Source organism: Bufo bufo, chromosome 2, assembly GCF_905171765.1.
Source record: "Bufo bufo chromosome 2, aBufBuf1.1, whole genome shotgun sequence".
Classification (NCBI taxonomy): Eukaryota; Metazoa; Chordata; class Amphibia; order Anura; family Bufonidae; genus Bufo; species Bufo bufo.
The window spans coordinates 207505932-207524115 of NC_053390.1; the positions used below are offsets into that span (position 1 = coordinate 207505932).

Genomic DNA, 18184 nt, shown 5'->3' on the forward strand with positions numbered 1-18184 from the left:
CTGTCCTTGTATGTCTGTGCTGGACTTGTACATGTCCCCCTTCATTGGCAGAGTAGTTGCACTCTTGCTAAGTTCAGTGTTGGTGTATTATTGCACATTCACTTAATGCTAGGATACCCCTGTGCATGTTCCCCTTTCACTAGGTGGACCTCCTGCGTTCCTGCTGGATTATAGGGTATGTCCTGCTTCTCTGAAGTAGGTACGGCCCTAGGCATCACTCCCTTTTGGGACGGGCCTTTGCACTCTTGCCGCTGCAGTTGGCCAGGTACAATTTCCCCCCTTTCGGGGCGGACTGATTGCGTTCCATCGCATGCTATACTAGGTTTGTGCATAACTCCCTTTCAGGTTGCACTTTGCAATTCCATACATGCTGTGGCACTCTGGGGCGAGCCCCCCTTTTTCTAGGTGGGTTGGCCTTCTCGCTGCTTACGGGGCTGCTCGTACGTATGCCTCACCTGCTTCCTGCGGCATACTTTTGTTTTCTTGGGATACGATGCTTGCCGCAAGCCTTGCACTCGTCTGTAAGGAGTTCATTCTGTCCACCTGACCGGTCAGGCTCTATTGCTCTCTGCTGCACCGAGCTGGGTGGTACTCATTCATTTAGTTGGCCTTTCATTCCAGGGAGTGTTCGTGGGTCCTAGATGCATGCCCATTCGTCCTTCCGCGGCATTGCTTCCCTGCGCTAGTGGTCACATGGTCGAGAGTGCTGTTGTCTGCAGCGCCTCTCGAATTCTTCGTTGGCTCCGGCAGGACTGCGGTTCCCTTGCCTGCTGCAATTTCCTCCTCTTTGGATGCAGTGTGGTATGAGTCCTGCCTCTTGGCGCCTCTACGCTTCTGTCTGATCTGCTACCAGGTTCGGGCCGCTCTTCTCGGGAAGGTCACCCAACTTCTCTTGGGTGCTCGATTACCCAGGTCCGGAGGACCTCCGCCTTGGGTTCTTCAGGGTATTCGCCTTCTGCGAGGCAGTGAACCGGGCATCTCACAGTGTAGCGGGTTCTGCTTTTGAGCTGTCCTATGGCTTCCCTGTTGCCCACTCCTCCTCCTTTCGGTTGGAGGGTGTTATGCCGGCCTCTGTCTCGACTACCTTATCTCGCCGGCTTTGTTTGGCTCCCGCTCGGTACAGATCACTCCGATGTGGCTTCCGCCAGACTTCAGAGGCTGTTCTTTCACTGTCCTCCCCTCTGGGGAGAGCATGGTTGTTCATGTGGATGGTTCCGGTGTTCCTTTTGGCCTCGTACTGTCTCCCTTGTTCACACTGGCTGTATTAGCTGTGTGCCTATTACCGAGTCTACCGCGTTCTGTCCTCCCGCTGAGTGCAGATTGCGTGGTCCATTCTAAGACAATGGTCCTGCTGTAGACTTACCTTCTCGGTAACTTGGGGGGACTACCTTTCGGTCCAGATTGTCCTTTGATCTCCCACTCCGGGACTGTACAACGTGGTTACATCAGCATGGACTTTAGCCTGTCTTGTCCTGGCATCTGGCGGATCCTTTGGTTTCTTTCCGTCTGTCCTTCTGCTCCCCCACTCGGGTGGATACGGGACAACGTTGTTCGAGGGCCGACGGGACTAGTTTTGTCGACCCTTCTGCCCGTGTTACTGGTCTGCGCCTGATCACATTGGGTTTTCGCCCGCTTGCCAGGCGACTCCAGCGGGTTCGCTACTGTCCGCTCCTGGCTGTGTTTCGTCCAGGATCTGTCATAAGACTTAGGGTTTTTTTGTCTGGGGTTCTGTGGGAAGCTGTGCATTCCCCACTCTGAATTTCTCTCCCCATGGTTCTGTCTTTTTTCCAGTCCGGCCTGGACCTGGGACTCCTTTTACTTGAGGTGTCAAATGTCGGCGCTGTTCTTCCTCTTTCAGCGTTCCCCGGCCCTCTGGGCCTGTGAAGACTTTCTTCCTCGGAGTGGCTCTTTGGTTCCTCTGTACTGTCCTTCTGTACCGCCCTGGGGACTATATACTGAGCTCTCGGCGCTCCAATCTTGTCCTTGGAGCCGTTACAGAAGTTCTCTCTACCCCTTCTGTCCTGTACGGTTGTATTCCGTATCAGTCGTGTCTCTGACGGGAGCCTGAATGGCCCCTTTTTTTGTTACGAGCCTTCTGTCTTTTCCAGCACAGGGCTGTTCTACATCCCGTTTCTTCCTTCTGAATGGGTGTTTGCCTTTCGCTTCAACACTTCACCTATTTGGACGTTGTTTGGGCCTTGCCGTTTTTTACTTGGAGATCTCCGACTCTTGACGACGTTCGGCCTCTTGGGCTTCCAGGAGGTCTGTGCATAGGGTTGACGGACTCCAGGGTGTTTTTCCTCCGCTTGTTCAGATTGGCTATTGCTGAGGTTACCGCACCAAGGGCAGGATTCTGTCTTTGGTGTCACCGTTCATTTCACCAGAGCGGTCGGTGCCTCCTGGGCCGGAGGCATTGGGCTTCGGCCATGCATTTGGGCAAGGCGGCCACAGGTCTTCCTTGCACTCCTTACAGAGTTCTACAGGGTGCATACTCTGACTTTGGCAGATGCTGCCTTGGCCCGCCTGGGTTTGCAGGCAGCGGTTCATTGATGCCTTTCGGGTGCTTCACCTTGGTGCTGTGGTCCCTCCCCCTTTTGGACTGCTTTTGAACGTCCCAAGGTCTTCTGTGTCCCCCAAGGAAACTGGGCGAGAAAACGAGATTTTTGTATAACTTACCAGTAAAATCTCTTTCTCGCTCTTTCCTTGGGGGACACAGCACCCACCCATTCATTGTTTTTTTCTCTGTACGGTTTCCGAGTTTTTTGTTACCCGTTGGGTAGTTGGCTTGTTGGTTCCTTGTTGGACTTTGCCTTTTCTCACTGCTTGGACACGCAACTGGCAGTCTCTCTCTCCAGGCTGAGGGTATCGCTGTGGAGGAGGGGCTTAACAGTCTTCACTTAGTGTCACGCCTCCTATGGAGATGAGCTATACCCAAGGTCTTCTGTGTCCCCCAAGGAAAGAGCGAGAAAGAGATTTTACTGGTAAGTTATACAAAAATCTCGTTTTTTCAATCCCTTCCCCGTCAATCCTTCTCGTTTCTTTACCTCGTTGTTTCGTCTTACCCTTAATAAAATTTCTGCATCAGTCTTAGATTATTAATCTCTGGCTTTTGTGATTGCTGGATTTTGTATACTTGACATATTTTTAATATTGTATGTGCAGATTGTTATAATCAAAACCTTTTGACCTAAAAAGCTGGATATAGAGGTTACCTAATAAATTTTGGAAAAAAAGTATATGTTGTCTTTCCTGGTTCTGTAGCACTAGGAAGAATTGTTTAAGCTAGTAATCAATGGTATTCATCTGATCTTTGGCCAGTATATAGTACGTGATATGCAGTACTTTAATCCAATAATGCTAGGTCTACATGGCGACATGTGTTGCAGAAAAGTCGGGCAACTTTTTTTATAATGCTAGTCAATGGTGTCGTGCTGCAACTGTTACTCGACAGTCACAAAAAAATCCATCAAAGTTGGATTTATGTGCGACTGTCGCGTTGCTGTGCTACACCATTGATTATCATTACAAAAAAAATGTTGCGCGACACATATCGCAGTGTAGTTGTACCCTTTTTGTCGCACGACACGTGTAGCCCTAGCCTAAAGCTACTTATCAATAAATCTATGCAGGCCACCCTGAAGGTCTAAACTTTCTTATTCTTGATATTTACTATTAAAGTGCCATTCTTTCCAGGCACTGTACATATGATAAGGAGTGTACATACATAATAAGAAAGAAAGTACAATAAGCTTTAGCAAGACAAGTTACAAATTGGTACAGAAGGAGATCCTTGTGTCTCAAGTATGCTTTTTATCTGTATATTGTTCCATTATCACTGAATGGTCATTGTGCCTTTAGGGCTTACCGTGGTCATCAGATCACCTGACAGCAACAACGTTGCTGGCACCGCTGTGGGAACTGCGCTACCAAAATTTGCCATCAGGGGTATGCTGAAGACCTTCTCCCTGCATGGAGTGGTTCTGGATGTGGATTCGGTGAGGAAATGTTGTTTTGTATTAATATTATTAATATGTTTGAGCTTGAAGTGGGCAGTGTTTTTTTTTTTTTTTTTTTTTTTTTTTTGTCATTTTTTTTATTGTAACAGAGGAAAATTAATCCATCATGAGTCAAGCCACTTGATATTTTACAGGAACACTTATGTCATCAAGACTAGTAATATTGACTATCATGGGGATAGCTCATCCGTATTAGATCATGGCTTGCCTGCCGGAAACTGCTGTTTGAAGGTGGCAGGTGACAATGTGATACTGAGGACCTATCCTGAGTATAGGTCATCAGTATTTGCAGCTTGGAAAATCCCTTTAATGCAGTATTCGTATGTATTAAAGACAGTTATTTAAGAGTGATAGATATATTTTGAACTCTGATCCTTTTTGATTATGTTAGCAGCTGCTTCCCCATGCTGAAAACCCATTGGCATGTCATATATCCTCCTTCATGCTTCTGAGAACCAATTAGGCCAAGTTCACACTTCAGTTAATTTGGTCATTTATTTCTGTCAGTTATTGTGAGCCAAAACCAGGTGTGGGTCAAAAACACAGAACAGGAGCAGATCTTTCCATTATACCTCATCTCTGTGTAGGCTTCACTACTGGTTTTAGCTCACATTCACTGATGGAAATAACTGACCAAATAACTGAAGTGTGAACTAAGCCTCCAAAGTCAAGACGCTCTGAGACTCATTGCACATGAAGATTTTCTGATGGTTTGCACAATGGGACACTTTAAATTTAAGAGACATTATTTACTCTGTACTATTCCTAAAAGTACTATAGTGTTACCTAAAACCATGCCAGATGCTCATTAATATGTTAAAATATATATATATATATATATATATATATATATATATATATATATTTATATATATATATATATATATATAATTTATTTTTATTTTTTTATTTGATGTATATTATCTTACTCCTAGTAGCTAGGGTTTGCACTTTGTGTTCTAGCAGGATTTTATGTTTGTATGCCTTTATAGGTAAATGAATTGGTGCAAGTAGAGACATATCTCCGGAGTGAAGGGGTCTTAGTCAGATACTGGTATCCTATAGACATGCTGGAGCGTCCACCTGTGGGATACAGAAGAATGGCCACCAATGGTTTAGTGACTTTAGATAGCACAAACATCCAAATTCACAGGTAAGGAGTCCATTTATCACAAACATAAAGGCTTAATTGAGTGACTGATGGGAGTATGATTGTTACAGAGGATGACTTCTTTGAAGAAAAAACATTTGCATATAGAGTAAGTTCAAAGACAACTCAACAGTGACGATTTACATTACCATAAAATAAAAATGTTCTTTCTTGACCAGGGAGTTGCTAAGATGTGAATCTGCACTTGCCAGACTTTACTGCCGCATTGCGTTACTCAATATTTTTGCACCAAAGTCTCCACACACCTTTACACGCTTGTTCCATATTCCTGCTATTCGGGACATCACACTGGAGCATCTGCAGCTGCTATCAAATCAACTTCTAACTCCTCCTCTTCCTGGTAAACATGTACCTTTATTTGTTTAATTCAGTAATTGAGTTTTTTTTTAGGTCATCACATTACTTTTGTATACATTTAAAATGTGTTTACTGTTCATTTGACAGATGGCACCATTAGCTCCTGCTCTATCCTAATAGCACAGTCCTTGCAACATTGCATCCATTCTCAGAATTGCACAACCACAGACCTCTTCTACCAGGGAAATGCTCAAGCAATTAGAGAATGGCTTGGGGTGGCCATCACTAGAGCTCTACATCAAGGCGAAGAAAGTCTTCTGGACCTTACCAAGCAGATATGCTCATTCCTGCAGGTTGGTGCGCCCGTGATCCCTGTCCTTTTAAGACCTTGTAATATAATTATAACCTTTTACAATATTTCTCATATGTATTTGTTTTTTCAGATAATACCCTCTTTAGTGTGCTAACGTTTGCTATTGCAGCACTTTAGAAGTGCGAGCTGTGTTTTTTTAGCTTTATTATTGGGTTTTTCTTTTTAGAATGCTCCAGAGCAGTTTCCATCAGAAGAATTCACAGTCACGGAATCCAAAGTCAGTATGGATGTTAATTTTCCCGGAGCAGCATTTGTTGTGGTATCTTGTACGGAAAGCCAGTCTGGCTTCCGTAAAGAGTAAGTGATCCAAGCAACCAGTGTCCATCCTAAAGAAAATAACATTTTTATTTTTAACATTTTGAAAGAATTTTTGATGATCTTTTTAATTTTCCATGTTAATATCTATATTTAAGCAAAACCCATAAAATCCTGCAAAGGAAAGGAGGAGGCGTCCGAACGGGTTCCTGGCCAAGGTGGCAAAACTTACGAGCCAGACGAGGAACAGTGTCCTGTTCTAGTTTGTTTGAGTGCCTGCCCCTGGGTTTGTCACCTGACGATGGGGTTAGTTGCGCGGGTGGTGTTTGATCAACCAGCTGACCTATTAGGATGAGGGTGGACTGAGAGACCTTAGATAGGTTAGCCTCGCCTTTTGCTGTGGCTAACCTGGTTCCATTCTGTCAGGGTAGTGGGGCAAATGCTCAGGTGTTGGAGGAGCTGCGGACGGTCTCTGCACACAGAGCACAGGGGGTCCGGTTGACCGCAGGAGAACTTGAGATCACACTTGGTATAGGCGTAATGAGTGGGGGCAGATGCCGTAAGTGGGCCACTTGAAGCTTCAGACATGGTTGAGTAGTGACAGAGCCTACTAGCTAGCCTTAGGACCAGAGGAGACAGTAGAAAGAAAAAGTAAAGACACTGTCCTACCAGGGAGGAGACTGGAGAAGGCAGGCCGTATCCAGGTCCTGATATCCCCTAAGAAGATGGAGAGGCCTCATGCTGTGGATGAAGTGAGAGGAGGAGAAAAGAAACACCCCCTCACTGAAGCCCAGGAAAAAACTGAAGCTCCTCCCATCGGGGGGGAACGCATCCTGGCTGAAAAAGTGACCGTACCTAGAAATGAGAAAAGTAAAGTAACAAACTAAAATAAAAAATGGCACAACAATACTCTGCTTCCAATGACACTAAGCTAAAAACTGGTTAGCTCTCCCCAGACTGGAAGGGGTATAGCTGGTAGGAGGAGCTAACACTTTTCTAGCTTAGTATCGCCTCCTAGTGGCAGCAGCTATACCCAAGGTTCTTAGTCCCCCAATGATACGAGCGAGAAAAAAGGATATGTGTTTATATTTGGTTTAAACTGCCAGAAAAATTTTTGGTGACACATTTTCTTTTAAGGCAAAAGCTTCTTGCTTAAATGTCAAGGGGGGTCGGTCAGGGGTCAGTTAGAGTGATAAGGCTGTTAAACCTGTATTACACAGGCTGATCGCTAACGAGCGTTTCATATGAAAAATCGGCTGGTGTAATATAGCCTTTAGATGTACACGTTCCTAACCCTTTTGTTCTCAAGAAAGATACTCCCCTCTCCCCATTCAGAACACAGACATCCTCAGCCAAATGTGCATATGGATGGGGCGGGGGGATCCAGAGAAATAGCTTGCTCATCTGATATCTATCTTAAATCTACAGTCAGCTTTAGTGTCTTGTTGACATATTCTTGATGTTAGTGGGGAGCATGTGTTGAGATAAATTACTAGAATTCTGTTGACATTGGGTTGATGTGACTGCACTATTATTGCCTAAATGTATCTTCTCATTTGGTTCTAGCTCTTCTTTGTATAAAGCTCCATGGGCTCGCATTCTGCTCTATGGCCTTGGTCATAAAGTGAAGAGAAATGGACAACTGAATTTAATTGAATCCGTGTGTTACCCACGAGATGCCTCTCCCAGCAATACAGGCCTCACACCACCGCCAACCACTAACCAATACCCAACGGCAATCATACCTACTGACAAGGTCCACGTCAAGCTAGGTATATTGTACCTCTTAAATATTTCTTATGTTCGCCTCAGATTAGTTTTTTTATTCAAACCTGTTAAATCCCAAACCATATTTCTGTTATATATTTACTTACAGTATCTTACTGAAGTTTTCTCGTTAATGTCATTGGGGGGACACAGCACCATGGGTATATGCCCAGCTACCACTAGGAGGCGACACTAGATATGAAAAAGGTTGGCTCCGCCCAGGTGGGCTATACCCTCTTCACAGCCACTAGGCTAATCAGTTTACTCTAGTGTCTGTAGGAGGCAGACATGACCTGCTCTGTTTTTTGCAGGTCTTGCTGCTTTTCATTTTTATTTTTTCCTCTCTTCTGCAGATCTCGGCCTGCGGCAGGATTGGGCTCCATCGTGGATTACCACTTTAGTTGCACCCCCTGCGGGCGTGTACTTGAAGTACCTACGCCGGTCACCCAGTCCCCCATTACTGCATCCGCAGTGGCATGCTGGCAATCCCACGTAAGTGTTGGGTTTGCTGAAGGGGTGACCCTGCGGCGCCTAAAGACGCCGGACGATAAGTATTACCCCCTGCGTCTCTGCCCCAGGGGGTCCCCCCGGCCCCTCCCCCCTCGTTTCTCTGCCTTTTTCTTGGCCCCTCCCTGCTCCTCTCAGCTTATGGGAGGGGTTCTCTTCCCCTCCTATCCCAGCCAAGCGCGGGCTTTACTCTGTGGGGGGAGGTTCACTTAACCTCTTTTTCAAGAAGAAAGAGCCTCCATTTTGGTAGCAACTGCTGCAGCACCTCTTCTGGAACACTGCACCTGGGGTCTGGTAGGACAGCCTTTGGCTGGCTGTTTTTCTTTTTTCAGGCTCCAATCAGCCCCCATGTCGTCTTCCAGAGAGGACTCTCATTCCCAGCCCCCGCTCCTTGTCGCCATGTTATATACGTGCTCCCGTTGTGATAAAAAGTTGCCATGCGGTCAGCCTTCCCTGTTTCTGCGCAGTACCTTGCTCCCAGGCCCTTCATGTCTCCCTGACCACCCCTTCTGTGTCGGTCCCTGCTGAATGGGCCTCTTCCCTGTCCCAAGCCATAGGGAACCTTGTCAGACTCTCCCAATCCATGGTGGAGTCGCTGGACCACTTGCCTGCCCAAATTGCAGCCGCCTCTGCCCCTCCCAGAGACCCCTCCGCGGACGGGGCACATTCACATTCAGACACCAGGTCCCGCAAGCGACCTCGGGTTGTCACAACTATGTCCCGCTCCTCGGCATCCTCGGGTCACCCCCAGGACAGGTCTGAGGCTGGTGACGTATTCTCCCCTGCTGCATCTTCCGCCGCCTCGGGGGACACCTCTGCACCGATTCTGACTCGGAACAGAGTATCAGGCGGTCTTCCATCATACAGAATCTCTCTGGGTGGTCAAAAACAAATGTCCACTGAGCACAGTGAGCTCCAGGGTTGGTATCCCCTTTAATTGATTTTCAGATGGCACTCCACAGGGTGCACAGGATATTATCCACACAGGTAAGTCAGTTTGGCGCCTCTCCAGTACGTGGTGTTTTACCCGTCTCCGTGTTTAGCACGCCAGCACACCTATATGGTGTCCCAGGTACGTACGCCTTCACAGTGGGGTACTCGTACCACTGCCAAATGATGTATCTGGCAGACTTTCCTTGTTCCAAGGTATCTCCTTTTCAGCTGGAGTAATTTCTCTATTCCAGGGGCTATATTCAACACTCTCCTAGTTGGAGAGTGTTCCAGGCCACCGTTTTACTTCTCCAGACGCTGTAGCCAATACACCATCCTGGGGCTAGCGTGCACCACGCAACATATTACAGGGGGAGCCCTGGTTCACCATATTACTCCTTAATAACGTACGGTACCTGTATCCTCTCCAGAGGCTGTAGCCATTACACCTGTTTGGTCCTAGTGTGCACCACAGGCGAAGTATACATGCTATGTTCAGTCGCTGTAGCCATGGAGTTAAAATAGTGGGACCTCGCTGCTCCTTATTCACACACAAAGCGTTATTCCAGGAATGCAGGTAATCACTTTCTCTGGCTCAAGACAGACACCCTTCAGTTTGATAGCAGTGTGCTTCAACACAGATTGAAACTCAGCAAATCTATGCTGGATCGTTGAAGGTTCTTCTGCAAGATGTCATAAATCACACAATAGTGAGAGTACCTCCGACACAGTTAAAACTTTCTGTTTTATTATACTCACAGAAGTAAAATGGTTATTCAGCATATCAATATAGTAATATTCTTTCCGCACAGCCCGATCCGGGTTTCACATAAAGCTTTGTCAGGGGCGAGATTCTCTGTGTTGAAGCACACTGCTATCCAACTGAAGGGTGTCTGTCCTTAGCCAGAGAAAGTGATTACCTGCATTCCTGGAAAAACGCTTTGTGTGTGAATAAGGAGCAGCGCGGTCCCACTATATTAACACTTTGTATTTGTGAAGAACCCACTTCATTTCGGGAGACCAGCAGCGCAAGTACCGTTGAAACCTAGTGACTCATTTTATTTCATTTTTATTGCTGTAGTCATGGCACCTGTCTGGCTCTAGTGTGCACCATGCAACCACCTTGCTTCCTTTTTAAGTGGAGCACCTGCTGTACCATCTCCAGATGCTGTAGCCATCAAATCTGTCTGTTTTTTAGTCTGCACTACACAACGTATTACTCCCTTATTGGGTAGAGTACCTGTACCATCTCCAGATGCTGTAGCCTTTACATCTGTCTGGTTTTTAGTCTGCATTACATAGCCGTTTTACTCGCCATTACACATGTCTGGTTCTAGTATGCAGTCATTCTACTCCTTTATCAGGCGCAGTACCTATGCTATTTCCAGATGCTGTAGCTACAGTATGTCTCCACTCATTATCGTGTGCACCTTGCAATCACATTACTCCCATTCAGGCGGAGTATTTATAGTATCTCTAAGTGCTGTGCTCTATTGGTACAATCTGTGGCCCATACGGCTCCTGCATTACTGGGTGTATTTTCCTGGCTCTAATGTGTGCTAGGCAATCATGGGGCCCCTCTTCATGCTGTGTGATGGTACCATCCCCAGACTCTTTATTTATCACCCTTTTCTGGTTCTAGTATGCATCTGGCACCTCATTACCGTCGTGCTCGGCAGTGTACTTGTACTATCTCAAGGCGCTGTATCCGACAGGCCATCGTGGTTAGAGTATGTACCTGGCAACCATATGTTCTTCCCCCCTCCCCCCCCCCCCCCCCCCCCCCCCCCACAATTCTTAGATCCAGTATATGGCTGGCCTCTTCAGATCTGACACCCGATGCAGTACCTCTAAGTCTTCTCATTACCCCTGTACTAGGCATGATTTTTTACTTTATTGCTTGTCGCGCACCAGACAACCACACTCCCCTTGCGTGGGCAGGTTGTTGTCTGTCATGCTAGGTTTGTCTTTTGTCAACCCTATAAAGTACTACTGTATTCCGCACAGTCGCGTTACCCCATTTCATGATGGAGTACTCGAGTTGTTTTTTACAGCATTTTTGCTTTGTTTTCAGAGAGTTACATGGTCCAGTCCTGACAGAGTTCCTGGATCTCCACTGAATGCTCATATCCTGCAGGGATATGCAGCATTGTGAGCACCAGCTGCTACTGCAGTTTTCGGGTCATCGATGGATCTCCTCGCTGATATGGCTGTGACAGGACTAGTGAGCGCCACACACCTACTTGGTGGGTGGGATTTTCCGCTGCTCGCCCTGGTATCGGATATGGTCCCGTAGTTCTTCCATGGTCCAGGCGTTCTTTGTACACCCTTAGATTCGCGGATTAGTGGTGCTACGTGACAGAAGTGCCGTCCCCTTGGGCATTGCCGTTTTCTGCACCTGTCAGTTTCTTCACCCTTCCTCGGGGGTTTTATTGTGCTCTGCTGGTAGCTGGTTTCTACATGTCAGTGTAGTCTCTCCCGGCTTTCCCTGGCGAATTCTGCATCCTCTTCTGACATGAATGTCTGGCCTTTCTTTTACAAAATCCAGGCTGCTGTACTTTCCCATTCCATGTGCACTGTTATACAGTTTTCTAGCCACTACACTTGGGATGGTTGGTTAACCATGGGTGATGTTTTTTTTCCCTATGGTGGATACATTTCATTTTTCCCCTTGATAATCTGGCTATTATTGTCCTCATGTGGTCCAGTTCTGTTGTCCCTACTTGAGCCTCTGTCTGGGTAATCTTGCTTGGAGTCCCTGCCTGCCCCAATGATCCTTTGACCATCTAGCTGGCCTGTTCCCTCTGGGGAATCTACTCGTGGCATCTCTGACAGCACATGCCGAAATAGATACCGTAACCATCAATTAAATACACATTAAAGTGCTAACCTAGCCTATGGCAACAAATATAATAAACCACCTACATAGAAAATGCCAGACCGCTGGTACTGAATTAAATCCTTTATTGTAAATCACATTATACGACAAACATGGTTAAAAAGAAACAGTGCAGGAGATAAAAGCAAACATCACTGGAGGAGACATGCATGAACGGAGTCCCTATCATGAAAATATGTACAAAGGACATAGTCATGCATATAGAGAATCAGACATGATAAGAAAAGGGACATTTACCCGTGCAAAGAGTCTCCTCCAGGATGGCGCCAACCCCAACGCGCGTTTCGGCGTACCTTCGTCTGGGGGTAGCGTCATCACTGGAGGACATGGTTTAAATATAAGCATCAGCCAATCCACATACCGGTAGTCATTATTCCTACGTCACCGGACTGCACCGGATTTACTCAACTGAACTTCCTGGATGCCGGCATCTAGGGGACCACGTGACCAGCCGGAAACATATGATCCGCTTGTGATCACGTGATCCGAATGACGTCACTTGAGCGCGCACATACTAGGCGCAGCTCAGTAGCGTCATCCCAACTTTCCTATATGATTCGGATCCATCATACAGAAATGTCCACATGTTTAGCAGGCCGAAAGAACATACATATGCAGTCAAATTTGTACTGGAAAGACATATACATCAATTATTTAATATGGACATACATAGATGAAAATCTAATTCATGTAAATATAAGAATTAATATGCAGGATTATTCACTACATACATGCATCATATAACAGCTTACTCCACAGACATACCATTTGACCAATGATTCAGACATCCTCTCTCTCATAATTCAGGTGACAGATGTACATCAATCCTATAGGTTGGTACCTAACCTTTACATCTATAGGTCACCAATATTAACAGTGATACCAATAAAGTGCAAAGTGCATAAATGGGAAAATATATCCCAGTATATAACAAAAGTGTGCATGTTTATTATATGCGTGACCCCTGGTATGGTAATACCTCTGGTAATTCATATATCAGGTGAAAAAATATATTTATTATAAATAGGTGTAAATAAAAATATGAAAGATCCATATTGTATAGAGAACAAAACACCTCATGTGTTGTTTGTTGTGTACCTTCACTGTATGAACCAGTGACTTATAAAAAGTGCAAAGTGCATATAATTATGTATAAACTTAAATATATTATGTTAATGTGTAAAAAGAACCCACTGGTGCTGTGACGGAACAACAAAAGAGAAGAAAAGAGAAAGAAGGGAAAAAGAAAAAAGAAAGAAGAAAAAAAGAGGGGGGGAGAGGGGAGAAAGAGGGAAAGAGGGAAGAGGGGGAAGGGGAGGGAAGGGGAAAGAAGGAAAAGGGCTAAAAACAAAAAGAGCACATGCTCTGTATGACAGCTGCTTCTTTGGGCCCGGTTTGGTTCTTTTCCCTATGGGGTCTCCATAGGCTCTTCCCATCTCACCAGGTCAAGTACCTGGTATCTCGGAGTTGAATGTTACGGTTTGCAATTTGGATCGTATTGGTCACTTTTGGGCTGGAGCTTTCCCTCATTTTGAGAACTGTTCCTCCTTAGGCTGTTTGGAGTCCTTTCCCTTCTACTCCAATATCTCTCAGACGTGTATCTCCGCTTGTATTACCAGGGCCTGTTACTGTTTTCCTTTTTCCTTGTTTCCCTGAGACTTCATGTGGCCAGGGATATCTCTGGTCTTACATTTCACAGCGATGTATTGTTCGTTTGTCGGAGGCTCGATCCTAGAGGTTTGCTCTCTTCCCATGGTTTCCTCTCTACCCTGGCCTTTACAGGAGGTTGGACACAGACAGGCCATGTTTTTGGTCTGAGACAAGTTAGAGTTTTTTCCTTGCTGGGTCCTCTTTCTGGTCGGGTTCCTTTGCTTCCAGGCCTTATAGAAGCGCTTTCCTTTTGCTGAGGGGCTGTCCACAGTGTCTTTTTTTAGCTTGTTTCCAGGAAGTTTTCTCCTTGGTTAAGGACTGCTCCGTCCTTTTTCCAGGCATTTTCTCTCCTGCCAGGTACCCTCATAGTCTAATTTTCTTGTTGGGTCTATCCTCTTATGGATTCTCCTCCTGGAGCATTCTTCCATATGCAGAGCACTAGGTAGTTACCAACAGACGTTGCTGTGCTACTCGAGCTCTGGTTCTTCCAGATCCTTCCTCAGGCTCTTTAGTGCGCACTTGTTCAACTCTTGGTTCTTGCGCAGGACATCTGCCTTACTCCCTATCCCACCTCGGGAGGAGCCGGTTCTTTCCCCTTGTTCCTTCTTGGGTTCTTTTCCCAGGCACTTGTCCTTGGGATCCTGACAGTCTCCTATATTTTTTCCTTTGAAACCATTTCATGCTATGGCCTCTCCTGCTCCGTTTGTGTCACCGGGTTCTCCAGCACCTGTGCATCCAACTTTTTGCATGAGATTTCCTTCCCACCCTCGGGGACTGCTTTGGGACGTCCCATGGTGCTGTGTCCCCCAATGACATTAACGAGAAAATTGGATTTTTGTACTTGCTGTAAAATCCCTTTTTTGTTCAATTCATTGGGGGACACAGATCCCACCCTTTTGTTTTCACTTCTTTTCCTGTCACCGGACTGCTGTTCTCGTTTCCTTCCCCGGTCCAGGACATGTTGGTTCTTCGCTTTTGTTTCTCTCTCCTACCGGTATTGGCACAAACTGATTAGACTAGTGGCTGTGGAGAGGGTATAGCCCACCTGGGCGGAGCCAGCCTTTTTGATATGTAGTGTCACCTCCTAGTGGTAGCTGGGCAAATACCCATGGTGCTGTTCCCCAATGTATTGAACGAGAAAAGGATTTTACGGTAAGTACAAAAATCCAATTTTCTCTCAGTGCAGAACTGATGAGGTTTATGTGTATAAGTTAACAAAATGTTTTCATTGAATCTTTTATTGTAAAGTGTTTTTGGAATTCCTTATATAGGTGTATCTCCAGCGCCAGGAGCCGTGGTGTTAATTCATTCCCTTCCCCTGGAATTTCCACTTGCCATGGCTTTTACTGAGCAGCTCTTATCATGGAAGCTTGAAGATGTGGATGAGAAATCAGAAGATGAACTTGATACTATCCCATCGTCTGTCCTCCTGCAAGTAGTGGAATTTTTATGTAAGGAGAACGCTCCATGATGGTTCCATTAGTTTTGTTCCTTTGTGTAATTAGAACTGTGATTACTGCAACACTAGACTTCATAAGCTTTGTGAGCATAGCTTAAAGGAACACTTCCTTCCTTCATAAAGTTTTTTTTTTTTTTACAGAATACTCATAGATTTTTGACAGAATTTTTGCCTGTTTTTCTTTTTCATTTCAGCAGCACTGTAGCATTGACATTTCAATACAAAGTTTTGTCCTTCTGTGCCACTCAACATGATAAATGATAAAACTCCCTATAGATAGGGATCCCAAAGATGTCACAAAAGGGCACTGCTCTTATCAGTGTAATGTGTGATGTCAAATTAAGTCACTCATCTCCTTTCCCTCTAAAGTCACAGTGAATGGTCTGACTGAGAAAATCAAGTGAGACTGTTTGCTGTGCTAAATGTCGAAACAAAGGAGGAAGTTAGAGCCAAGACAGGAAGGAGAATATGTGGAGTGACTTCAAAAAATGATTTCCAGGAAACCATCCACCATTTTTTGTAAAAATAAATAAATTCATTTAATATTCACATATACAGTTGCAAGAAAAAGTATGTGAACCCTTTGGAATGATATGGATTTCTGCACAAATTGGTCATAAAATGTGATCTGATCTTCATCTAAGTCACAACAATAGACAATCACACTCTGCTTAAACTAATAACACACAAATTATTAAATGTTACCATGTTTTTATTGAACACACAATGTAAACATTCACAGTGCAGGTGGAAAAAGTATGTGAACCCCTAGACTAATGACATCTCCAAGAGCTAATTGGAGTGAGGTGTCAGCCAACTGGAGTCCAATCAATGAGATGAGATTAGAGGTGTTGGTTACAGCTGCCCTGCCCTATAAAAAACACACACCAGTTCTGGGTTTGCTTTTCACAAGAAGCATTGCCTGATGTGAATGATGCCCCGCACAAAAGAGCTCTCAGAAGACCTACGATTAAGAATTGTTGACTTGCATAAAGCTGGAAAGGGTTATAAAAGTATCTCCAAAAGCCTTGCTGTTCATCAGTCCACGGTAAGACAAATTGTCTATAAATGGAGAAAGTTCAGCACTGCTGCTACTCTCCCTAGGAGTCGCCATTCTGTAAAGATGACTGCAAGAGCACAGTGCAGACTGCTCAATGAGGTGAAGAATAATCCTAGAGCGTCAGCTAAAGACTTACAAAAGTCTCTGGCATATGCTAACATCCCTGTTAGAGAATCTACGATACGTAAAACACTAAACAAGAATGGATTTCATGGGAGGATACCACAGAGGAAGCCACTGCTGTCCAAAAGAACCATTGCTGCACGTTTACAGTTTGCACAAGAGTACCTGGATGTTCCACAGCAGTAATGGCAAAATATTCTGTGGACAGATGAAAACAAAGTTGAGTTGTTTGGAAGAAACACACAAAACTGTGTGTGGAGAAAAAGAGGCACAGCACACCAACATCAAAACCTCATCCCAACTGTGAAGTATGGTGGTGGGTGCATCATGGTTTGGGGCTGCTTTGCTGCGTCAGGGCCTGGACAGATTGCTATCATCGAAGGAAAAATGAATTCCCAAGTTTATCAAGACATTTTGCAGGAGAACTTAAGGCCATCTGTCCACCAGCTGAAGCTCAACAGAAGATGAGTGTTGCAACAGGACAATGACCCAAAGCATAGAAGTAAATCAACAACAGAATGGCTTAAACAGAAGAAAATACGCATTCTGGAGTGGCCCAGTCAGAGTCCTGACCTCAACCCGATTTGAGATGCTGTGGCATGACCTCAAGAAAGCGATTCATACCAGACATCCCAAGAATATTGCTGAACTGAAACAGTTCTGTAAAGAGGAATATTCAAGAATTACTCCTGACCGTTGTGCACGTTTGATCTGCAACTACAGCAAACGTTTGGTTGAAGTTATTGCTGCCAAAGGAGGTTCAACCAGTTATTAAATCCAAGGGTTCACATACTTTTGCCACCTGCACTGTGAATGTTTACATGGTGTGTTCAATAAAAACATGGTAACATTTAATTCTTTGTGTGTTAGGCCTCTTTCACACAGGCGTCATGTTTTTTGCCCGGATAAGATGTGGGTGCGTTGCAGGAAAATGCATGATTTTTCCGCGCAAGTGCCAAACATTATAATGCGTTTTGCGCGCACATGAGAAAAATCGGCATGTTTGGTACCCGAACCCGGACTTCTTCACAGAAGTTCGGGTTTGGGTTCGGTGTTGTGTAGACTGTATTATTTTCCCTTATAACATGGTTATAAGGGAAAATAATGGCATTCTTAATACAGAATGCTAAGTAAATTAGGGATGGAGGGGTTAAAAAAATATAAAAAATAATTTAACTCACCTTAATCCACTTGGTCGCGCAGCCCGTCTCTCTTCTGTCTTCTTCTTTGAGAAATAGGACCTTTGATGATGTCACTGCGCTCATCACATGGTCCATTACATGATCCATCACCATGATGATGGATTATGTGATGAGTGCAGTGACGTCATCAAAGGTCCTTTTCCTGTGCACAGCAAAGATGAAGACAGAAGAGAAGCCGGGCTGCGCGAACAAGTGGATTAAGGTGAGTTAAATTATTATTATTTTTTGAACCCCTCCAGCCCTATTGTACTATGCATTCTGTATTAAGAATGCTATTATTTTCCCTTATAACCATGTTATAAGGGAAAATAATAATGATCGGGTCTCCATCCCGATCGTCTCCTAGCAACCGTGCGTGAAAATCGCACCGCTTCCGCACTTGCTTGCGGATGCTTGCGATTTTCACGCAGCCCCATTCACTTCTATGGGGCCTGCGTTGTGTGAAAAACGCAGAATATAGAACATGCTGCGATTT

General features: G+C 45.1%; 1 protein-coding gene across 3 annotated transcripts in view; it reads left to right on the forward strand.

Moving 5' to 3' along the window:
* Positions 1 to 18184, forward strand: part of HECTD4 (HECT domain E3 ubiquitin protein ligase 4) — a 234016-nt gene that overhangs the window by 164929 nt on the left and 50903 nt on the right. For all 3 annotated transcript variants that reach the window (XR_005776144.1, XM_040416050.1, XM_040416049.1), the window contains exons 54-60: positions 3859 to 3995; positions 5009 to 5169; positions 5346 to 5527; positions 5632 to 5837; positions 6024 to 6154; positions 7679 to 7884; positions 15137 to 15316. Coding sequence is in view for 2 of the 3 variants with exons in the window: in XM_040416050.1 (XP_040271984.1) it covers positions 3859 to 3995; positions 5009 to 5169; positions 5346 to 5527; positions 5632 to 5837; positions 6024 to 6154; positions 7679 to 7884; positions 15137 to 15316 (1203 nt within the window). In the remaining variant the exon portion in view is untranslated. The remainder of the gene's footprint in view (positions 1 to 3858; positions 3996 to 5008; positions 5170 to 5345; positions 5528 to 5631; positions 5838 to 6023; positions 6155 to 7678; positions 7885 to 15136; positions 15317 to 18184) is intronic.